Raw genomic sequence first — 25562 nt, 5'->3', positions numbered from 1 at the left:
TTTTGTCTTTTCTAGGGCTGCACCCTCGGCATATGGAGCTCGAATTAGAGCTGTAGCCGCCGGCCTATGCCACAGGCACAGCAATGTGGGATCCGAGCCGCGTCTGCGACCTACACCACAGCTCACAGCAATGCCAGATCCTTAACCCACTGAGCGAGGCCAGGGATTGAACCCGCAACCTCATGGTTCCTAGGTGGATTCATTAACCACTGCGCCACGACGGGAACTCCCAGAACATGAAGTTTTTTGCTAGGAATTCCCAAAGTGTCATGAGACTAACAGTCCGTTTAAGAGTATAGCTAAAGTTAGCTACTTGTTTGATCAACCTCTACAAAATGTTAAACTCTTTAAGGTTAGGACTGTACTTACTTTATAATCTCCCGTTTGATTTTATATAAAGTAGATAAAAGTGTTTCATGAAGTAAACTGAAGCATAACCAAGGTACACTACTACTGATATGAGACTAATGGGAAGTATGGGAAATGAATTTTCAAACGGAAACTACTATGTACTGCAACTCAGAAGTCTTATAGACTTGTCTTTTTTTTTTTTTTTTGTCTTTTTAGGGTTGAACCCTTGGCATATGGAAGTGCCCAGGCTAGGAGCTGAATCGAAGCTGCAATTGCCGGCCTACACCAAACCATGTCTGCGACCTACACCACAGCTCATGGCAATGCCGGATCCTTAACCCACTGAATGAGGCCAGGGATCAAACCCACATCCTCATGGATACTAGTTGGGTTCGTTACCACTGAGCCAGAACAGGAACTCCTTAGACTTCTTTCACTGCCAGTCTTATACATTCTGAGGCAGTTTCAAGCATTCATCTGGTCTTCCTCTGATTTCTACTTGAAATACATAGGGTTAATTTTATAGCATACAATTTCCAGTTTGAGTAAATATTCTAACCCTATGAGAAGCATTAGGATCATCTGGGAACTTATCAGAAATACAAATTTTCTCAGTTCCTATTCCTGAATCAGACATGAGGGGATAGGGGAGCAATGTGTGTGTGTGTATGCATTTAATGGTCACACCCATGACATATGGAAGTTCTTGGGCCAGGAACGGAATCTGAGCCACAGCTGTGACCTACACCATAGCTGTGGCAACGCCGGATCCTTAACCTGCTGTGCCACAGCGGGAACTCCAGCAATGTGTGTTTTAATAAGTAAGCTCTTGACCTGATTCTGATGTACATCAAAGTTTGTGAACCACTGTACTGGATTTATCTTTTGGTATGATGAATATCATATCTAAGTGACCCCTTTAATACATTATCCCAACCTCTTAAAAGAATATAACGAACCTGAGAAAAAGTCAACCTGTTCTGATTACAAAGTTTTACAATCATGCATAATCATTTTACTTGGCACATCTTTTATCCTATTTGCAAAATTAACTTTCAGAATGACTTTTTAAAAAAAGATCTCAGCACTTACCCTTTATTATTTAGCGGTGATGTGGGAGATAGGGAAGGACAGGTTCTCTTGGCCGATGGCTCTTCCTCCTCTTCATCAGATGAACTGTCTATGGTTAGGTCAATCACCTCTACTTTCTTATTTTTATTTGAGGACTGGTGGTGAGAAGCCACTTGGTGTTCTAATGTGGAACTCAAGCATCCTGTGTGCAAACGATTAAAAACACAAGGCAAAAAAGACCCATGACTTCTGTTTTTCTCAGTGTGCCTACGGATTAGTTCAGCAGTTATAGTTTAGACTTTATCAGTTACAGTTACATTACTGGGATCAGAGAATAGAAAAGCAACAGTGGTTCTGTTCCCCTAAGCGTAATACTACTATTATCAGCTTTTAAGGATTTTTTTGAAAAACAATTCCAAATAGGGCAAACAACCAAAATAAAATGTATGTCTACCTCAGAATAAAAGCAGTCTGAAGGCAAAAACTACATATTACACTTATTTACCTGTACACTACCTGATATACTGAGAAATGTTATGAAAAGATTTTTAAAAAGTCATAGCTTCCTTCCAGCAGAAACATATTAACAGCCAGTGAAAAAAATGTAAATGAAAAAGGAATGTTTACTAACCTGTATCAAGTCTGTTAAAAATTTAAAAGGACACCATTTCAAAAGCATGACTCAACAAATAACTTATAAGATTATGTTACTTTGAAATCTTACACCACAAAATTTTTAAAGCTGGCAAAAAGTGATTTTAAAAAGAGTTTCACTACTTCTGAACATTTAATCAATAGTTTAATAACAGTTATTGAGCTATCCATAAACTGCTGAGTGTTTTTAAAAAATTTATGCTTTTTAATATTGAAAACCAAGGCTTACAACAGCAAGGAGACTGCCCCACCCTTTTGGAGAACTAACACTCACCATCGACTCCATTGTAAGAAGCAGAAACTTCCTGTACTTCCTTTTTTGATCTCATAGGTGCCCAAGAGCCATCCTCCTTAAACTGTATTTCATCACAATCTGTACAGTACTTTAGGATTTCCATAAACAAGCTATAAAAAAACAATTTATTCTTTGAATAATCACATTCTAAATTAAGACTAGATAGAATTATTACTGTTCAAAAAACATTCAACTTTCTATGTCTTATACAAGTATAGATGAGAAAGTAAGTGGAACAGATGAGGTATATTTGTTCTCAAAAATCTAGGACTAAATAGGAAAACAGTTACTTAAATTATGGTAGCTTCATGCAAGAAAATAATACGTAACCTACGAAAAAAGAGGTTTCCAAAGACATTTAATAATATGAAGAGAAAAATATGTTCACAAAAAGTGGGAATAGGCCAAGAAAACTATTTTAAAAATAAAATTCCATGTGTGAGTGGTATATAAATAGTGGTTAACACTGAATGACGACATTGTAGATATTTATTCTTTTTTTTAATACTTTTCTACATAATCCAAACTGCCTGCAATAAAGTACATATCATTTGATAAACTTAAGCAATATATTAAAAAATATGTTTTGAAAGATAAGTCTCCTCAATAAACCATACTGATACTAAGAAATGAAATCTGTGAAATTAATGGTCAAATTCTTAGGTTGTAATGTTAAATAAATCCAAAGGAGGAGTTCCCATCATGGCGCAGTGGAAACAAATCCAACTAGGAACCATGAGGTTGCGGGTTTGATCCCTGGCCTCACTCAGTGCGTTGAGGATCCAGTGTTGCTGTGCGAAGCTCGGATCTGGCATTGCTGTGGCTCTGGAGTAGGCCAGCAGCAACAGCTCTGAATGGACCCCTAGCCTGGGAACCTCCATATGCCGTGGGTGCAGCCCTAAAAAGACAAAAAACAAACAAACAAAAAACAAAAACCCAAAGGATAAAAAACACTAATACTACATAATCACAATTAGGTTAAAAAAAAAAAATCAAAATAACACAACATAAAAGCTTTTCATTTTTCTATGGTTTCCAAATCTTTTTAGGAGTGAGTGTGTTTGTTTTAGGTGTGTTGTGTATATGGCTTTTCTAATAAGAAAAGAAAATCCCAATTGAGCTATATAATACACAGAATTGGTAAATTATCATTCAATTCAGATTTATTGGTGATCACTGTCATCTCTGAAAAATTAAACTTAAAACATTTAAGTCACATGTTTACTTTTCCCCATATGATTGGTCTGACATTTTTCAAGCTCTAGGTTACACTTGGATTGTTAAATGTACTCTATTCCTTACATTACACCTTTAGGCTCCTACGTTTTCTCAAATGCTATGGAAAAACTGCCTTAAGTGTTTTGCTTGAGGGTGCAGGTGATCTCAATAAGATTCTCCTTTTCACAATTTACCTTGGCTCAGTGGCAAAAAGGGAAAAAAAAAATGAGGCTAGAGAAAAGGAGACAATTTTAGGGAGGGACATTTCAAGATGTCTGGAAGGACACATAAAACACCACAGTGTTAAAAAACAAATGAACAAACAAACCTTAATTTACTGTTGGGATTCTATAGGTGGAGAAGGAAAACAAAGACAGGCTAGGTATGATGTACCAGAAAATCTCCAAAAGCAGACTGATTTTTTGGGTCAGCTTAAGTTAACCAGAGTTTCATAATTCTTTCATTCTTTTTCTGATATTGTCTACATGTCTAGGGATAGATGGATTCATATTAGAAAAAGGGGTAAACACAACCTGCTCAGAACCATTAGAGTTTTAAAATGGTAAATGTCAGGAGGCACTGACGGTAAGGCACACATTTTCAAAATAAGAGGACATAATGTTAAAAAGGAAAAATGTTCATAATATTAAGTACTTATTTAGGAAGATACTGATTTCTACAGTCATGAAACTCTTAAAAATACGTAACTCAGAAAACACTACCTGTAAAATTTTTATCCCAAACCTAATGGATAACAAAACCAGTAACAGATGATTACTTTGAGATGCAAGGAAAAACTTTAAATTGACATACCCATCAATAATAAGGTGTTCATATGGAGCTTTCTTATCACAGACAGGACAAACCCAGGTTGGTTTTTTCTCATTCATCTGAATATAAAGAGTTGCATCAAAACACTGCAGATGAGAACATGTAAGGGCCCGACATGGAATTGTCAGCCGCATTTTCCCAAGCTTTAAAAGAGGGAGACAAAAGTAAATACTAGAAACTGTTATTCAAATATTTTAGTTCTGATAAAAACTTCCTGAAACACAACATGTATGTATTCTGATTTAAAAGCATATTGTATTTATTTTTCATCAGCATGGAAGAACATTAAACACATTTTCTGTGGAACATCTACAGGTTAAAAAATTATAGTATTTCTTTGGATATTAAAATACAGAGACTAAGAAAAGTCTACAGCAAAAGTTATTTACCCTCAATCCACAGCTCACAGATCAGCTTTTTGGGGCTAGGACCATAGGGCGAAGTCATATGCAAAATCTTTAACAGAGAGAGTGCTTTAACCAAATTCTCACAGTAGTCTCTAATCCAAGCAAGTGAAGAAACACTTTACCAGGGATTAGGAAAGGAAAAAGGAATGCTTTATTAAACGCCACAAAACATAGAAACATACATCAATCTGATCTCTGCATGAGAGTGACTTACAGGCAAAAACAGAGTAAGTATTCCCCACAATGTCTGGCATAACTGCCAAAGCAAAGCTCTGAGAAAAAGCCAGGACTGTGCACTCCCTGTATTTCCTCCCTCACTGGGCACCATCACAGGCCATTCAGCAAACACCTCTGGACCTCTAACATGTTATTAGACTTGCTCTTATGGCCCTGCAATTAATGCTTAAGCTGACAGAAGTTGAGTCTGTCCTATGAACAACAAAATCTGCTTCTTCTGGTCCCTGAACTGCTAGCTTTGGCCCAAAGCACAGAAGCTTTCCAGAGACCTGCCCAGGGAGCTACCATGTCATGACCTCCTTGTATGGAGGACACCTCATACAGTACAGCTGGATTATCACTGTAGGGTCCCCAGAGGCCACAATAACTGTACAGGATAGAAATTATCCACTTTCAGTAACCACACTGTTAAACATTAGTATAAGATCTTTCACATATTTGCAAGCTTGAAAAATACAAAGACTTGATAAGGCTACGAGTTAAATGAGGGGAAAAAAAAGGATCTTGGCTTAGGAGAATTTCAGGAAAATGTGCAATTTCATTTTGGGCCCTAAATTACTGTCCGGGTACCAATGATTTACTGTGCCTCTAGGAAAGGCATTTAACCTTGCTGGGCTGCATTTTCTATCTCTGAGGTAACACTGTTTCCTCCTTACTTCAACAGGATGTAGTGATGAAGAATAAAAAAGGACCCAGAATGTGCTATCACTTCATGAGAAGGGAGTAATGCCAGTTTACAGTATCAGAAGTATGGACAGGAGGGATGTAGAGAAAACTGACGGCTCCCTTCTCTGTGCTCCCAACTCTACCCTGCATACGATTACACTATTTATCTATGCATTTCTTCTCATGCTAGCAACACACTGGGCTCATCTCCTAATCCTCGACACCTGGAAATGTATCTGCTATACATACAGCAGAAAGACAGTCTGGTGTATTCATCAGTCTTTTTTTTTTTGCCCCCCCCCCCCCGCTTTTTTTAGGGCTGCATCCAAGGCATATAGAGGTTCTCAGGCTAGAGGTCTAATCAGAGCTAACACTGCTGACCTACACCACAGTCATGGCCACAGCAACACCAGATCCTTAACCCACTGAGCAAGGCCAGGGATCGAACCCACATCCTCATGGATCCTAGTCAGGTTCATTAACCACTGAGTCACGAAGGGAACTCCATATTCATCAGTCTTTGTCTGTGTACACTGAGCAGTGCCAGGAGGCACTATTCATGGACAGCGTGCAGGGTGTATGCAGCTCTTCATGAGGCAGCCCTAAGTATGAGTTCTGGAATTAGACTACCTAGGTTGGAATCCTGGCCCTACTACTTAGGGTGTGAATCTTGGATGTTATTTAGTCTCTCTGAGCTTCAATTTTACTAAATGGGGATAAAAAATAAAAACAGCATCTAGACTATTATTACAAGATTGAGGGGTCTAAACTATATTTATTGCACAAGGCCTGACACACAGTAAATGCTCAATATATGTCCCACATTATAAAGTACAGAAACATATTTGCTTCAACTCACTCTGTAAGTGAGCAAGAGACCCACTCAAATCTCAGCTCAGTCAGTCTTCTAGTCTGAGCTCACACAGTATGCAACAACTTCATTACTTTATACTTCTATACAATTTTCATGATTTGATTTCCCTAAGTACCTGATGAAAAGACACACACACACACACTAACTCCTATAACAGAAAAATCATCTATTTACCATTAGCCAAGACATGCTGCATTAGTCTGAAAACATTCGCCAAATGATCTAAACAGTGGTGCTAAATTAAATTTTTACATCTTAAGTCAAATTAAGACCTTAATTTATCTGTGAAGTGCAAATTCCTACTGAGGAGGCATACTTGCCACTGCCTTAATACTAAGTAGAGAAATCCTAGACAAACATAGTGACTGTAGACAAGGTTTAATGTAACTGCAAATCTAGTGGGCTACTTTTGATAGTTCATGAAGACAATGGATAAGAAAATTAGAAATACTGTTTCAGAATCCAAGCCATAGGCCATAAAACTTATACTCTCAAAAGTAGTTATTCTCCAAAGACTGTCATCTCACATCCCTTCAGTACTATTATCCCCAGCTGTCAGTGACATCTTTTTTGGTGAAAAGAGCAACTCTCAAACATTTATGATAAGCCACACCGACAAGTTTACCTACAGAGTTTTTATGGAACACTGCTACATGAGTGGTACAGGAAGGATATTTACAAACAGGTATGAGAAAGGAAAAGTTCAATTCAAAATGCAGTTTATTAGCTGTCACACAAATGCCTTGCTTCAAAGAATCACAAAATAGTGTCATATGATAATCCTCATATTCCTGATTTTTAAAAACAATCACTAACTTCTAAATACTTATCTACAAATGGACACTGAATTGTCTAACTTGGTATCAGAAAAGAAGCATCATTTGCAAATAATCACCTTGAAAACAACTCTCAAGGTAGTTTTCTAATGCCACTAATCTTTCCATAACATAACAGTAACTGATGATACTACAAGAAAAATACCCTACCTAGATATATAAGTTCAAACCAGCTTGTACCAAAAGGAACCTAAAAACATCAGTAATATATATACTTTTTCTTTATAAAAAGGAATAGTATGATTTTAAGAATTTCACAACTTTTCTATCATCATCATCATAAATATTTCATGAATAAATTTCCAAATATCTTGTTGTTTTCCTTCTATCAACTCCAAGTGAGTTTAGAGGTCTAGGAAGTGTCTCAGGTGTATGAAGTATCTCACTAAGCAGGTTTCTCAAATATTTTTCTAGCTCTATTTTTAATAAATCAGAACTAAAAAATTCCCAAAGAGCAAAAACATTTTTAATTATTTTCATTGCCTTTAGCTAAATGGCAAATAAACAACAGAAACTCATTTATTTTGAGCTGTGTATATCACAAGGGCAATTCAAATGCACAGTCAGACATCGTATTTACATATTTCAAAGGAACAAATCTCTTTTATTATTCTATAAATTTGATATATAGATGAGTTGTCATTACTAAGTTTTACTTTTTAGAGTAAAAACATACCTAAAATATATTGCCTACTGTTCCAGAATAATTGTAAAAGGATTGTCCCTTTGGCCAAATAGAAATCCATCAAAGTATAATAATTATGGATTATATGTATGTTTTTCCTGTAATATGAATTTTGAAAGCATAAGTCAATTTAAAATAAACTGCTAAAACTGTTGAAACTAAAGAGAAAAAGAAGTTCCATTGTGGCACGGAGGAAAAGAGTATGACTAGTATCCATAGGGATGTAGGTTTGATCCCTGGCCTTGCTCAGTGGGTTAAGGATCCTGCATTGCCATGAGCTGTGCTGTACATCATAGATGTGGCTTGGATCCTACTTGCTGTGGCTGTGGCATAGGCTGGCAATGTTAGCTCCGATTCAATTCCTAGCCTGGGAACTTCTACATGCTTTGAGTATGGCCCTAAAAAGAAAACAAACAAACAAAAAACAAACAAACAAAAAACCCTTCAAAACTATTTGGACTTCATGTGGCTCAGCGGAAACAAATCTGACTAGCATCCATGAGGATGCAAGTTTGATCCCTGGCCTCACTCAGTGGATTAAGGATCCAGAGTTGCTGTGAGCTGTGGTGTAGTTCTCAGACGTGGCTCTGATCTGGCATTGTTGTGGCTGTGGTGTAGGCTGGCAGCTGCGGCTCCAACTCAACCCCTAGCCTGGGAACTTCCATATGCCATGGGAACAGTCACATAAAAGACATAAATAAACAAATAAATAAATAAATGAGAAGAAGGGAGATGGAAAGAAAAATTTTAAAGTGGCCCATTAAGAGGAGCAAAATGTGATTAACATTTTCTAATAAAGAAGATCATCTTAACTATGATATTCAAAAATAGTTCTATAAATAAAACATCAAGATTTATATTGTGCTTATTTATATGAATAAATGCTTCATCTAAATAAACACCACATATAGCAGCCAATTATAAACATTTTAAAAGTGAGACCGCAGAAAAACGAGACTCCTTCCAATGATTTCAGTGGATAATAAAGCTTATGCACTTTGCTAAATTTTTCATGTTCTTTTTTTTTTTCCTTTTTTCTTTTTGCCATTTCTTGGGCCATTCCTGTGGCATATGGAGGTTCCCAGGCTAGGGGTCGAATCAGAGCTGTAGCCCCCGGCCTACGCCAGAGCCACAGCAACGCAGGATCCGAGCCGCATCTGCAACCTACACCACAGCTCACGGCAACGCCGGATCCTTAACCCACTGAGCAAGGGCAGGGACTGAACTGGCAACCTCATGGTTCCTAGTCGGATTCGTTAACCACTGCGCCATGACGGGAACTCCTCTCATATTCTTTAAACTGGTGTTTTATAATGGAATGGGAGGGGGAGGGTGGATGAACAGATGTTTGGAGAAAAGAGGGCATGGTAAACACTCACCTTTATAACTCTGGAGTTCCCATTGTGGCTCAGTGGTTAACGAATCCCACTAGTATCCACGAAGACATGGGTTCGATCCATGGCCTTGCTCAATGGGTTAATGATCCATCCAGCATTGCCATGAACTGCAGTGTAGGTTGAAGATGTGGCTTGGATCCTTCATTGCTGTGGCTGTGGTGTAGAATAGCAGGTACAGCTCCGATTTGACTCCTAGCCTGGGAAATTCCATATGCTGTGGGTACGGCCCTAAAAAGCCAAAAAAGAACAAAAAAAAAAAACCCCCCAAACAACCTCTTTTTCCCATCCTCCATTTACTTGTTCTGTGAACCATTTTTCTAAATGCTAAAAAACATCACCTATCTTTACACCATAGTCTGTTATAACATTTATCCAATTACTTAAGAATCCACCCCACGTCCCCCAGCAATATTTCTTATTGTAGTAAAAAAAAATTTGATGTTAAATTTACCACCATAACCATCTTGATGTAAGTGAGTAATGCTGAATATATTCACACTGTTGTTTGACAGATCTCTAGAACTTTTTCATCCAGCAATACTGAAACTCTATACCTACTAATTCACCTCTCCTTAGCCCTTGATAACCACCTTTCTACTTCCTGTTTCTATGATTTTTGACTATTTCATGAGTAGAATCACATAGTATTCATGGTTGTGTGACTAGCTTATTTTGCTTATTGTAACGTTCTTGAAGTTAACCATGTTGTAGCATAGGATAGGATTTCCTTCTTTTCAAATGCTACATACATATTTTATTGTATGTATGTATACCTAATTTTATTTGTTCATCTCTTAATGGACATTTGGGTTGTTTCTACCCTTTGGCTATTATGCATAATGCTATGAACATGAGTATACAAATTATTTGACATCTTGCTTTGAATTCTTTTGGATATATACCTAGAGGAATTGCTGAATCATATGGAAATTCTATTTTTAATTTTTAAATTCCATACTGTTTTTCATAATGGTTACGGCATTTTACATTCCCACCAAGAGTGTACAAGTATTCCGGTGTCTCTGGTATCCTCACTGACATTTGTTTTCTTTTTCTTCTGAAAGGAATGAAGTGATGGGTCATGGGATTTTGATATGCATTTTCTTAATGATTAGTGATGCTGAACATCTTTTGATGTGCTTTGTTAGCCATTGTGTATATCTTCTTTGGAGAAATGTCTACTCAATCCTTTTGCCTACTTTTTTTTTTTAAATCTGTCACCTATGCCACAGCTTGTGGCAACACTGGATCTTTAACCCACTATGTGAAGCCAGGGATCAATCCTGCATCCTCGCCAACACTATGTCAGGTTTGTAACCCACTGAGCCACACTGGTAACTCCTCTTGCCTATTTTTAATCAGGCGGTTTTTCTGTTGTTGTTGGGTTATAAAAGTTCCTTATATATTCTGAGTAATTACCTCTTAACAGCTATACAATTTTCAATTATGTCCTTGCATACCTGAGTTGTCTTTTCACTCTGCTAAATTGTTCCCTTTAACAGTTTTTTTAAGTTTGGTGTACCCCCTTTCTCTATTTTTGCTTTTGTTACCTGTGCTTTCTTTTGGTGTCATATCCAAGAAGCTTTTGACAAATTCAAGTGAAACTCCCCCCGCTTCCCATGTCTTCTAGGAGTATAACACACTTTGGGTCATTAATCTATTTTGAGATAATTCTTACATACACTGTATACTAAGGGTCCAACTTCATTATTTTCCATGTGAATATCCAGTTTTCCCAGTGCCATTTTATTTAAAGAGGCCGTCTTTCCCTCATTAGTCTTGGCACTTCTATAAAAAGGCATGTGACCATACATGCAAGACTTTGTTTCTGGGTTCTCTATTTTGTTCCACTGGTCCATACCATCTCTTTCTCTCTTTTTTTTTTTTGTCTTTTTGCCTTTTCTAGGGCCACTTCCACGGCACATGGAGGTTCCCACACTAGGGGTCTAATGGGAGCTGTAGCCACCGGCCTACGCCAGAGCCACAGCAACGCGGGATCCGAGACACGTCTGCAACCTACACCACAGCTCATGGCAACACCGGATCCTTAACCCACTGAGCAAGGGCAGGGACCAAACCCGCAACCTCACGGTTCCTAGTCAGATTCGTTAACTGCTGCGCCACAATGGGAACTCCTCATCTTTCTTTATGTCAGTACCACACCATCTTAATTACTATTGCTTTGGAACATGTTTTGAAATCTGGGTCCTTTGAGATTTCATAGAAATTTTAGTTTTTTTTTCAATTTCTGCAAAAAATGTTATTGGGATTTGATAGGAATTACACTGAATCTGTAGATCATTTTGGATACTATGAACAATTTAACAATATTAACTCTTTTAATCCATAATTATGGGATATCTTTCCATTTATTTCTATCTTCTTTGAATTATTTTTGTAACATTTTATGGTTTTCAATCTTCTTGGTTGAGTTTTTCCCTAAATATTTTATCCTTTTTGATGCTATAGTAAATGGGACTGTGTTCTTAATTTCCTTTTTAATTTGGTCACTGTCAGTGTATAGAAGTGCAACTAATTTTTGACTGTTGATTTTGTATCCTACAACTTTGGTGAATTCAGTTCTAATAGTTTTTTTTTTTTTTTTTTTTTTTGGTATGTGTATGGAATTTTTAAGGTTTTCTACATAAAATATCATTAACATCTGGAAACAGATATTTTAATTTTTTCCCAAACTTTTTCTTCTTAAATTGCTGTAGCTAGATTTTCCAGTACTATGTCAAACAGCAGTGGTGAGAGTGGGCATCCCTGCCTTGTTCTTGACCTTAGAGGAAGAGCTTTCAAGTCTTTACATATTAAGGATGATGTTTACTGTGAGCTTTTCATATACAGCTTTTACTATACTAAGGAAGTTTCCTTCCACTCGTAGTATGCTGAGTGTTTTTATCATGAAAGAGTGCTGAATTCTATCAAATGTTTTTGAGTAGATCATGGATTGAGTAGATCATGTGATTTTTGTCCTTCATTCTGTTAATGTGGTATATCACAATGATTTATTTTTCTGTGAACCATCCTCATATTCCAGATATGAGTCCTACTTGGTCTGGTGTATGATCTTTTTAATGTGCTGGTGGATTAAGTTTGCTAGTATTTTGTTTAGGGGTTTTGCATCAATATTTATCAGGGATATTAGTATGCAGTTTTCTGGGGTTTCATGTTTTTTTTTTTTTTCCCATTTTGTTTTGGGGTCAGTAATGCTAGCCTCACAGAATGAGTTTGGGAATAGTCTTCAATTCTTTGGAAGAGCTTTAAAAAGGTGTTAATTCTTTAAATGTTTGGTAGGGGTAGTTCCCAGTGTGGTGCAGCAGAAACAAATCCAACTAGTAACCATGAGGTTGTTAAGTTCAATCCCTGGCCTCGCTCAATGGGTTAAGGATCTGGCATTGCCATGAACTGTGGTATAAGTTGCAGATGTGGCTTGGATCCTGCATTGCTATGGCTGTGGCGTAGGCTGGCGGCTATAGCTCCGATATGATGCCTAGCTTGGGAACCTTCGTATGCCCCAGGTACAGCCCTAACAAGCAAAAAAAAAAAGTTTGGTGGGATTCTCTAGTAAAGCTCTAGAGACCTGACCTTTTCATTGCCGCTTTAAACTTCTCACTAATTTCTTATTTCTTCATGATTCAGTCTTGGTAAGTTGCAGATTTCTAGGAATTCATCCATTTCTTCTAGATTATCCAATTTGTTGGCATAGTAGTTTCTTATAATCCTTTTATTTCTTTGGCATAAGTTAAAATGTCTCCTCTTTCATTTCTAATTTTAGATATTTGAGTCTTCCCTCTTTCTTCTTTTTGTTTTTCTTTTTATGGCTGCATGTGCAGCATATAGAAGTTCCCAGGCTAGAAAAATTAGAGCTGCAGCTATAGGCCTATACCATAGCTGGGCAATGATGGATTCAAGCTGTGTCTGAGATCTACCCCACAGCTTGTGGCAACACTGGATCCTTAGCCAACTGGGCGAGGCCAGGGATCAAACCTGCATCCTCATGGACACTATGTTGTGTTCTTAACCCTGAGTTACAACTCCCCTCTTTTTTTTTCTTGGTCTAGCTAAGGGTTTGTCAAATTTGCTGATCTTGTCAAAAAATCAACTCTTGGTCTCATGATTTTTTTGGAATGTTTTTCTACTCTCTATTTCATTTATCTCTCTTCTAATCTTTTATTATTTCCTTCTGCTGACTTTGGGATTGTTTTCTTTTTTCTCGTTTCCTGAGGTGTAAAAATTAGGTTGCCATTTTATTTTTTTATATATTTTTTTGGTCTTTTTGCCATTTCTTGGGCTGTTCCCGTGGCATATGGAGGTTCCCAGGCTAGGGGTCGAATTGGAGCTGTAGCCGCTGGCCTACACCAGGGCCATAGCAACATGGGATCCAAGCCTCATATGCAACCTACACCAGAGCTCACAGCAATGCTGGATTCTTAACCCACTGAGCAAGGCCAGGATCGAACCCACAACCTCAGGGTTTCTAGTTGGATTCATTAACCACTGAGCCATGACGGGAACTCTTAGGCTGCCATTTTAATATCTCTCTTTTAATATAAGCACTTACTGCTATAAACTTCCCTGTTCTTGCTGCTTCTGCTTCATTCTGTAAGTTTTGGTATACTGCATTTCATTTTCATTTGTCTTCAGATAAGTTCTAAATTCCCTTGTGATTTCTTCTTTGACCCACTGGTTGTTTAAGAATGCGTTGTTTAATTTCCACATATTTGTGGATTTTCCTCTTTTCCTCCTGCTATTGATTTCTAGTTTCATTCCACTGTGATCAGAAAAGATATTTTATGTAATTTTAATCTTAAATTTGTTACGACTTGTTTTGTGACCTAACATGTGCTCTCTTTTGGAATGTTCTATGTATACTTGAGATGAATATATAATCTGCTTTGTTGGATGTAGTATTCTGTATATGTCTGTTGGGTCCAATCGGTATATAGTGTTGCTTGAGTCCTTTGCTTCCTTGTTGGCCTGTCTCATTATTCCATCCATAACTGAAAGTAGGGTACTGAATAGATGTGCTGCCATATATTTCTCCTTTCAGTTCTATCAATGATTGCATCATATATTGGGGAAAAAAAATTTCAAAATTTAAAACAATAACATAAAATGTCTAGAATCAAAGTAATTTCCCTAAAGAATGGCTACAATAAGAAATAAAAAGAAGGATATACACAAAAGGACACATTTGGTGGTTTTTATTAACATCACCAGGGTCCCCCCCCTCTGTAATTTATAGACGTTTAATAATGCACTATAAAAGTTTTTTAAAAAAGAGCCATGCAAAATACTATATTATAAAATAATTCATGAGCTAATGACTTTTTCATATTGTGCTTGAGGTTTTATAATTATAAAATACTAAAATATAAGACAAATAACATTTAATTTTTGCTTAAAATTTTTAAGAATAAAAAACATCATCACCTTAGGTTAGTAGGATTTCAATATTAAAAGCTTTCACTATCAGGCTTGCCTGAACAATCTCAGCAAATCAGGAAACATCTGTGTCCTCTCATTTTTCATACTTTCTTCCCAACTTATATATAATTAATTTGATTAACTATAGAAAAGGCAATCAAAACATCAAATAATTTACTTTTGGTTTTTCACATATTTTTGTATGAAAGCATCATTCAACCACCATTCTTACTACTGGTGGACCTAACATCAGACTAGTTAAGAAATAAACCTTAACAGCACATGGTTGGAAACTTTTTCACATACTTTAATCGATTTCTATGTCTTAGGCCTTATATATATTTTGTAGAAATGATTGAAACTGATCTCATTTTCTGGTTTAAAAATATTTCTAGTTCATTTTTATTTTTTATTTTATTTTTTGTCCTTTTAGGGCCTCACCCGAAGCATATGGAGGTTCCCATCAAAGCTGTAGCCGCTGGCCCACACCATATCCACAGCAATGTCAGATCTGAGCCACATCTTCAACCTACTCCACAGTTCATGGCAATGCCAGATCCTTAACCCAATGAGCGAGGCTAGGGATCAAACCTGTGTCCTCATGGATGCTAGTTAGATTCGTTTCCACTGAGCCATGATGGGAACTCTTTTTTTTTTTTTTTTTAAAGTTCATTTTTATATGCATAGCCAATTCAACTCTTGAGGCTAAATAGAATAAGTTTTTAATTGGTGGATTGGTATAATATAGTCACTATTGGAAAAATGATTAAATTGAATATGTCGGAGTTCCTATCGTGGCTCAGTGGTTAACAAATCCGACTAGGAACCATGAAGTTGCAGGTTCGATCCCTGGCCTTGCCCAGTGGGTTAAGGATCCGGCGTTGCCGTGAGCTGTGGTGTAGTTCGCAGACGCGGCTCGGATCTGGTGTTGCTGTGGCTCTGGCGTAGGCCGGCAGCTACAGCTCTGACTGGACCCCTAGCCCGGGAACCTCCATATGCCTTGGGTGCGGCCCTAGAAAAGACGAAAAAAAAAAAAAAAAAGAATATGTCAACAATCATGGCCAAATTTTTATTCAGAGGTATACTATTTTTAAAAATGAAATTTTAATAAATACACTGAGAAAATAAACATGCCTTATTTGGAGATTTTACACTTATGTCTGAGAGACAGTCAATTAATAACCACAGCAATATTTAAGTCTAACTTGTTGGAGTAGAAATTTTTTTTTTTCTTTTTGTCTTTAGGGCTGCACTAGCAGCATATGGAGGTTCTCAGGCTAGGGGTCCAATCAGAGCTGTTGCCGCCGGCCTACGCCACAGCCACAGCAACGCTAGATCCGAGCCATGTCTGCAACCTACGCCACAGCTCACGGCAAGGCCGGATCCTTAACCCACTGGGCAAGGCCAGGGATCGAACCCTCAACCTCATGGTTCCTAGTCGGATTCGTTTCCGCTGTGCCACGACAGGAACCCCTAGAGTAGAAAATTTTTACAGACATAAATTTGTTTAGATTTCAAATCTTAAGACTAAATAACAATGTATTTCCCTTTTCATATACTCTAACAAAAATGGGCATGTTTCAAGTTAACAGAATTTTTCAAATACTGGAAATACTTAAAACAGAAAATATACATTAAACCGTCTGGAGAGCAAGTATTAACACTTACTGGACATAGTAGAGAAACCCTCAGGCTGGTTGTAGCTATTTCACTGTCTGGATCCGCAGTCAATTTCTCTTTAACTAACATTCAAACAAACAGAAGAAGTTTATTAAAGACATCACTGATGCAACAAAAGGAAAAAAATAAGAAACTTAAAATGAGTAACTTAAAAAAAAAAGGAACTCAAAAATGATCTGCAGAGTATTTTCCAATAAATTGAATGAAAAGATAAAAGCAATTATATAGTTTATAAGCACTACAATAAGCAAAAGAAAGAAAACAATGGTCTCTCTATAGATTGACCACATTTCCTTTAAGTTTCCTATTTCTCACCCATGAAACAAAAACTGTATTATACTAATATAAGAAAATTTCTATAGCAGGTTGACATATTCAATTGATGGCAGACTCTTTTTCTTTTATAACCCTAAGATTCTGGATAAAGGTTTCTTTCTTTTAAACTATGACAATATTCTTTAAAAGAAAGTAACTATAAAACTAACACAAGCTTTTACAAAGCTCAGGTAACAAAACATTGTAAACAAATTAATTCTATTTTCAAATTATAAACATTCAATTGCTTTTTTACTATGTAATTATTTGTTTTACATTTACTTATCCATAAACTAATTATGCTACTTTGGGCAAATCAATTCTCTCTGAATTTAATTTTACTTCTGGCAAAATAATAGCCCAGACTAGTTAAGTCTAAGTTTTCTCAGTTCAAATTTCCTATTGTTGTTAAGAGAGGACACACTGGTAATTTTACTTTTAAAGCCATTCTATAACTCTCGGTCACTCTAACTTTATACTTCTCATCTGAAAACCTGAGATAAGTTACTTCTCAAAACCTCAGAACTTTAAACTTCAACATAGAAGTGAGACCGAAAATGCCTTAATGTAATATTCCAATAGCTTTAGAAACTGTTCCAAAGTAACTTAAAAGTCTATATGGGTGAGGGTGCTCTCAAGTTGAGTAGTTGTGCACAGTCTATCACAGAATTTCAGAGCTGAGGCACAACTGGATGTGACCTGATAGTTGTAGTTGATAGACTGGTAGGTAGGTAGGTAGGTAGAAAGGAAGAAAGGGGGGGGGGGGAAGAGGGAGGGAGAAGAGGAAGGGAAAAATTGGTGGATAAGGAAAAATGATTTCAGAGAAAACATCTGTTGAACTGATAACCATTTATAAGAATTAAGAATTCTGCCTTTATTAAATATGATGATTATACAGTACAAATTTTTTTTTGAGATGGTCCAAATCTTAGATGTTCTAAACTAGTGGATCTCAACTAAGATGCACATCAGAACTATCTTACAACTGTCCACTGAATCAGAACGGAGAAGAGGGACACTAATGGGTGGGTCATTTTTAAAAAGCTCCAGATGTGATTCTGATGAGAGACTAAGAAGTCATTTCACCGCCTAGAAATTCCAAAATCTTAAATTTTATCATATGTAAAAAGGCATACAATCCTTGGGTTTTAGTTTGGAAACAATAGATATCCCATCACTTACGTGAATTAGTATTACATGTAAATTATGAAAAGTATGCTTTTGCCATCACAGACCCAATATTAATCAATCCTTTCTTATAAAGATACATTTAATAAATAGTTTTTTACAGGTGACCAACAATTGCCATAGAAAACAAAAATGTAAATAGAATGCTAATGTGATTATTAACCATTCAGCATGTCTTCACCAACTACCCCTCTAATACCCACCATACACACAGTAATGGGAACAGTAATTGACTTTAGGCTTTGTCTATTTAAACTCCCACTTAAACCAAGCAATACCATAGATCACAGTATCAGCTTTATGTAAAACAAAGTTCAGTGTTAGTATTTCAAATAGAAATGAAAGAGGAGAGGCAACAGGAGGTAGTGGTTCAGAATACAGGACCTAGAGCCAGCCTAGGTTAGAATTCAGCCTTAGTCATTTAACTTTGCTGTGCCTCAATCTCACCATCTAGTAAGTGGAAATAACAGTACCCCATAGTATTATTTTAAGGATTAAATGAGTTAATACATAAAAATGCTTTAAAATAACCTTACATTATGCTCAATAAACATCAGCTATTGTGACTTAAAATGTCTCTCTCTCTCTCTCTTTTTTTTTTAAATTTAAGGGCCGCACCTGGGGCATATGTAAGTTCCCAGGCTAGGGGTCAAATGAGAGCTGTAGCTGCCAGCTTATGCCACAGCCACAGCAATGCCAGATTCAAGCCGCATCTACAGCTCACAGCAATGCCGGATCCTTAACCCACCAAGAGAGGCCAGGAATCGAACCCACGTCCTCATGGATCCTAGTTGGGTTCATTACCTATGAGCCACAATGGAACCTCCAATTTCGACTTAAAATGTTATTTGTATGTTCATTTTCTTTCAGAAGTGAAAGAATTTTCTGAAATTATTTTAGAATCAGCTTGTCAATTTTACTAAAAAAAAAAAAAAAAGCTTTGCCTTTCACTTTTGCCATTATAGACTCAATCTTAATTCTTTCATGTAAAGATACTTTTGACATTTTAGGATCTTGATTAGATTGAATTTAATCTATAGATTTATTTGGAGAGAACTGACATATCTTCAATAACAATACTGAGTGTTCTGATCGATTAGTTAGGTCTTATTTTAATTTCTCTCAACAATTTTATAGTTTCTAACATACAAATCTTGTACATATTTGGTGTAACATATCCCTAAGTATTTCATATTTTTTGATATATGGTAAATTCTTATTTTTTTAATTTCAATTTCTAATTGTTCACAACTAGTAGAAATATAGTTGTTAAAAAAGGACCATGTATTCTGCAACCTTGCTAAATTCACGCATTAGATATAATAGCTTTTTTTTTCCTTGGGATTTTTCCTACACAATGAGGTCACCTTCAAATAAAAAAATTAATTATTACTCCTATCTAATCTGTATGCTTCTTTTTTCTTGCCTCATTATGTTGGCTAGGATCTCAAGCCAACACAGCGAGACAAAAAAAAAAAAAGCATACAGATTAGATAGGAATAATAATTATTGTCTTTATTTGACAAGCTAGGTTCTCTATTGGCAACGCTGAATAGAGGTATTAAAAGCAGATATTCTTGGAGTTCCTACTGCAGCGTAAAGGGTTAAGAATCCAACTGCAGTGGCTTGGGTCACTGTGGAGGCACACATTTGGTCCCCAGTGGGTTAGAGGATCTGGCATTGCTGCAGCTGTAGCATAAGCTGCAGCTGTGGCTCATATTCAGTCCCCGGCCTGGGAACTTTGATACGCCATGGGTATAGCCATAAAAATAAATAAATAGGAGTTCCAGTCATGGCACAGCAGAAATGAATACGATTAGGAAGCATGAGGTTGTGGGTTCAATCTCTGGCCTTGCTCAGTGGGTTAAGGACCTGGCATTGCTGTGAGCTGTGGTGTGGGTCACAGACCTGGTGTTGCTGTGGCTGTGGCATAGGCCAGCAGCTGTAGCTCTGATTAGACCACTGGCCTGGGAACCTCCACATGCCGTGGGTGTGGCCCTCAAAAAGCAAATAAGTAAATAAATAAATTTAAAAAGAGCAGATATTCTTGCATTATTCCCAATCTTAGGGGTGATGCATTGAAACTTTTTACCCTTAACTACATTAGCTAAAGGCTTTTTGTAAATACCCTTTATTACATACATTGAAGCAATTCCCTTCTCTCTCTTTGGCTGAGTAATGGATATTGAATTTGACCAAATGGTTTTTCTGCATCTATGGAGATGATTATGTGATTTTTTTAGTTTGCTGAGAAGGTGAATTATATTGATTAATTTTTGAATGTCATATCAACCTAGTATTCCTGGAATAAATTCTATTTGATCACTATGTATTATCTTTTTATATACTGTACTTAAAATTTTTTGACTTAGCCTAAATACTTTTTTTTTTCTTTTTGTTTTTTGAGGTCCGCAGGTGCAGCGTATGGAAGTTCCCAGGCTAGGGGTCAAACTGGAGCTGCAGCTGCTGGCCTACACCACAGCTCAGACAGCAACACTAGATTCTTAATCCACTGAGCGAGGCCAGGGATCAAACCCACAAACTCATGGATACTACTTGGGTTTGTAACCTGCTGAGCCACAACAGGAACTCCCAAAGTAATTCTTAAAACAAACAAACAAACCAAAGTTGGAGGACTACCTGATTTCAAGAATTACTATCAAGCTTCAATAATTAAGACTGTTATTGTCACAGGATAGACAAAAAGGTCAATGGAAAATAATGGAGTCCAGAAATAAACTCATATATCTACGGCCAACTGGTTTTTGACAAAGGTGCCAAGGTATTTAAAAGAGGAAAAATGAGAATTTTGACAAATGTTATGGAACAACTGGGTATCTACATTGGGAAAAAAAATGAACCTCTTAGCTTACTTTATGTCATATATAAAAATTAAATTGTAGACCTAAATAAAAGAGCTAATACAATAAAACTTCTAGGAAAAAAAAATTTGTCACCTTGGGTTAGGCAATGATATCATAGTACACAAAAAGCGCAAACTGTTAATGAAATGGGAGAAAAATTTGAATAGATATTTCATCAAAGGAGTTATAAAGGTAGCAAATAAGCACATGAAAAGATGCATAGCATCATTAGTCATGAGAAAAATGCAAATCAAACCACAATGGGAATTCTCTGGTGGCCAAGCAGTTAAGGATTCAGCATTGTTACTGCTGAAGCTTGGGTTGATCCCTGGCCCAGAACTTCTGCATGCCACAGGTGCTGCCAGAAGAAAAGAAAAATCACAATAATGTATCATCTATACAGTGACCAGAATAGCTAAAATCAAAGCATCCTGATGATACCAACTGCTAGTGAGGATGGGGAACTACTCAAAATCTCACATATTTTTGGTGGGAATGTAAAAATGGAATGTGCACTATGCACTTATAAAAACTGAGATATACATAAGCAAAATGCAATAGTTTTAGCAGCTTTATTCATGATAATGCAAAACTGGAAACAACGTAAATGTCCATCAACTGATAAATAAATAAACAAATTACAGTACAGATAAATGGAACACTACTCAGTAATAAAGAGGATCAAACTAAATGGATGAACCTAAAAGCATTATACTACATGAAAGAAACTAGAAACAAAAGGCTATAAGCTGTGGGATTTCAAACATCTGATATTCTGGAAAAGGAAAACCACAGAGACAGAAATCACATTAATGGTTACAAGAACTGGGGGTAAACTGATGAGACGGACTGCAAAGGGCCACAGGGGAACTTTTCTGGGGTGAAGAATGTTACATATTTTGATTGTGGCATGTGGTTCATGATTGTATATACCTGTCAAACTCATCAAACTGTACATTTAAGAAGGTAAGTTTTTACTGACTGAAAATTTTACTTCAATAAATATAACCAAAGTAAAGAAAGAAGAAAGGTAGGAGGTGGGAATCATTATGTTAAATTTTACAAGAAAGTATGGAGGAAAAGCAAAGTATTCATCCTTTGTGGGACAGAGAATGAAGAATAAAAGCAAGATATAATATTCAACCTGCTACAACAACCAATAACTGGTAAGTCTTCCAGGTATTCAGGTTCTCTTGTGTCATTGTGAGCTTGCAGTGGTAACAATATTTTACTACATGACTTATAATAAAGTAACAGCTAGCCACATTTAAAATTAATCTTTCTGGAGTTCCCGTCCTGGCGCAGTGGTTAACGAATTTGACTAGGAACCATGAGGTTGAGGGTTCGATCCCTGGCCTTGCTCAGTGGGTTAAGGATCTGGCGTTGCTGTGAGCTGTGGTGTAGGTCGCAGATGCGGCTCAGATCCGGTGTTGCTGTGGCTTTGGCGTAGGCCGGCAGCTACAACTCCGATTCGACTCCTAGCCTGGGAACTTCCATATGCCGCGGGAAGCGGCCCCAGAAAAGAAAAAAGAAAAAAAAAAAAAAAAAGACAAACAAATAAATAAAAATAAAATTAATCTTTTAAAATCCCCATTGTCCTGAACTATGAGAGTTAGCCACTAGTTACATGCAGCTATCTTTAAATTTAATTAAGTTTAAAATTCAGTTTCCCAGTTGTACTACCACATTTCAAGAGCTCAATAGACACATGGTGCTGGTGGCTACCATACAGGATAGTGCAGATATAAAACATTTCCATCATCACAGACTGTTCTATTAGATGGTGTGTTCTAGGGTTTTGTTTCAGTTTTTTCCCCCCCTTTTTTGGCTGCCCTGTGGCATATGGAATTCCCGGGCCAGGGATCAGTTCTGAGCTGCAGTTGTAATCCACACCACAGCTGCAGCAATGCTGGATCCTCAACCCACTGTGCCAGGCCAGGGATCAAATCTGCATCCCATTGATCCAGAGATGCCACTGATTCCACTGCACCACAGAAGGAACTCCTGTACTAGGTTTATAAAAATAATTTCTAGCCTTTTTACAATGTTAGGCTGGAAATAAGTTAACATACTAAACAGAATACTTCATCTTATGAGCAAGAAGATAGAAGCACAGAAACCTGATCTTTTACTCAAGACCTCTTCTCATCAGTTTACTTAACAAAAGTCTGATGATCTACTATGTGCCAGGCACTGTGCTAAGAATCAAGATTAAATTCCTGCCCAAAGGAACTCATAGGCCAGTAGAAAACAAAGACACTTAGTGAGATCATCTGTAATACACTCTGATGGAAGCTAGCTAAAAATTAATGTATCTACTCTGGGGGTTCTGAGATACCTCCTAGAAAAGATAAAACATGAAAGATAACTAGAGTTAGGAAAAAGAGGCAACAGGAACTTTTGAGGCATAGAGAACAATACTGGCAAAACACTGAGGGAAAGAAAAGAATTCACTACTTTTGGAATATAGAGGTGACACCAGAAAGATGACCTGCTAACAAAGGTGGAGTTTCTTTTGTCTGTTTTTTAGGGCCACACCTGCAGCATATGGAAGTTCCCAGGCAAGAGATCAAGTTGGAGCTGTAGCTGCCAGCCTATGCCACAGCCACAGCAACACCAGATCCTTAACCCACTGAGTGAGGCCAGGAATCGAACCGGCATCCTTATGAATACTAGTTGGGTTCTTAACCCACTGAGCCACAACGGCAACTCCAAAAGTAGAATTTTTATTCCACTGGTATTGGGAGGCCATGGATTGCTAAGGAATGTTAAGATTAGATCTGTATTAACCACTTAGATTGGTACCAGAAGAGAGATATGAAGAGGGGGGCCAAGAAAGGAGAGGCATTTATCATTTAAGAATAGGTTTTTAAAATAAAGGCAACATATTTTGGGACGGAAATGTTATAAAATTGGGTTGTGATGATCATTGATCATTGTACAACTATAAATGTAATAAATTCATTGAGTAATACAAAAATAAAATAAAGGCAACATATGGGAGCTTAAATGCAGGCAGTGATGGTAGGGAAAAAGAGAACTGGATAGATCTGAGAAATATTTAGGGCACATGTCTGATGAAACTTTTTGAGTTCAGTTTTAACTACTTGAATGTGAGGAACCAGTGGTTTGTTTCAGTGAAGACAGTTAGCTACATGAATCTACCTTTGGAATCCAGGCGAAGGTCTGGGATGAAACATCTATTTGGGAGCTGGTGCTAATTTAAACCACAGGAGCGAATGTGGTTATCTCTAGGCAAAGTATGTAGAGAAGTGGCCCAAAGATTGAAAAAAACCCAGCGAAAACAAAAACTTAAGATGCTTCCCTTAAGAGAATCCATTGAAGGTAAGTGATTATGATAAAATAGAGAAGAGAATTTCAAGAAGAAAGTTGATATGAAATGTAGCAAAAATACCTAAGACGAAAACTGAAAAGACAAAACTTTAAATGTGGCAGACTGCCACTTGTGACATCTGCAAGAGCAGTTTCAGTGGAACGATGGGAGTTAAAAGTTCACAATGGGTTGCAGTGAGGAGGTAGAAAGGGAAGTACAGACCACTTTTTGAAGAAACTAGGAAGAGAACCATAGGAGGAACACAGCTCTAGAGTAGTTTGGTTTTGTTTTTGTTTTTTGTTTTTTTTTTTTGTCTTTTTACCATTTCTTGGGCCGTTCCCACAGCATATGGAGGTTCCCAGGCTGGGGGTCCAATCGGAGCTGTAGCCACTGGCCTACACCAGAGCCACGGCAACTCGGGATCCGAGCCGCGTCTGCGACCTACACCACAGCTCACGGCAACGCCGGATCGTTGACCCACTGAGCAAGGGCAGGGATCGAACCCGCAACTCTGGTTCCTAGTCAGATTCGTTAACCACTGCGCCACGACGGGAACTCCTGGTTTTGTATTTTTTAAAGGATGAAACAGACTTGACAGGGAAGGCTGACAGAGCCTGTAAAGAGGAAGGAACTGAAAATACAGGACAGAGAGCAGATAAGTGAAGCACTCATGTCACATAATACTACTTCTGAGCATCTCCATCTGGATGCCTCACAGACGTCTCAAATACCAAGTCCACTGTGATTGTTCCCCTACAACCTGATCTTTTGAACACTGTTTTCCATTTCAGTAAACGGCACTACCATGTAACCTGTTGGCTAGTAAGAAACTTACTCCTCCTTCACTTCTGGTTCTTTACTCCCCACGTGTAGTCACCATTTCTCCCCTTTGACACCTCTCAAGCCATCAACTGCTCTCTATTTCCATCATTACTTTAGTTCAAGACACCATCATCTCTTATCTGTATAATAGGTTCCTAACTGGCCTTACTACATCAGCCTAGCTCCCCTTCAATTCAGTCTTCTAAGTGATTTTTTATTGCCCTTATCTGATCATACTACTCTGCTTAAAAATCCATGGATCTTCTATCATCTATCTTTATTATCACCTATATAAACTCTGGTGAGTGGTTATCTCTCTGGCCACTTTCCCCCTTTGTTCTCTCTACTCCAACTCAAATGGCCTTGTCTCTTGGCATATCCCCCTTCCATGTTCGGGCTTAACT

At 37.4% G+C, this 25562-nt stretch overlaps 1 protein-coding gene and 1 long non-coding RNA gene across 11 annotated transcripts in view; both read right to left on the bottom strand.

The window, feature by feature from the left end:
* Nucleotides 1–25562, bottom strand: part of PIAS1 (protein inhibitor of activated STAT 1) — a 325250-nt gene that overhangs the window by 12208 nt on the left and 287480 nt on the right. For all 10 annotated transcript variants that reach the window (XM_084979204.1, XM_084979209.1, XM_084979202.1 and 7 more), the window contains 4 exons: nucleotides 16624–16697; nucleotides 4403–4563; nucleotides 2351–2481; nucleotides 1444–1624 (listed from right to left, as the gene is read on the bottom strand). In XM_084979204.1, coding sequence (XP_084835330.1) covers nucleotides 1444–1624; nucleotides 2351–2481; nucleotides 4403–4563; nucleotides 16624–16697 — 547 coding nt within the window. The remainder of the gene's footprint in view (nucleotides 1–1443; nucleotides 1625–2350; nucleotides 2482–4402; nucleotides 4564–16623; nucleotides 16698–25562) is intronic.
* Nucleotides 13298–15774, bottom strand: LOC146406875 (uncharacterized). Its single transcript, XR_014817445.1, has 2 exons — nucleotides 14100–15774; nucleotides 13298–13819 (listed from the first exon to the last, which is right to left on the bottom strand). It is a non-coding gene; the product is annotated as an uncharacterized LOC146406875 (long non-coding RNA).

This window comes from Sus scrofa, chromosome 1 (assembly GCF_054392235.1).
Source record: "Sus scrofa isolate SSC_HxYL_T2T_F1_AM1 chromosome 1, Sscrofa_HxYL_maternal_Yorkshire_Landrace_v2.0, whole genome shotgun sequence".
Classification (NCBI taxonomy): Eukaryota; Metazoa; Chordata; class Mammalia; order Artiodactyla; family Suidae; genus Sus; species Sus scrofa.
Note: the sequence above shows the minus strand (reverse complement) of the source record. Positions and strands in the feature narration are given on the sequence as shown.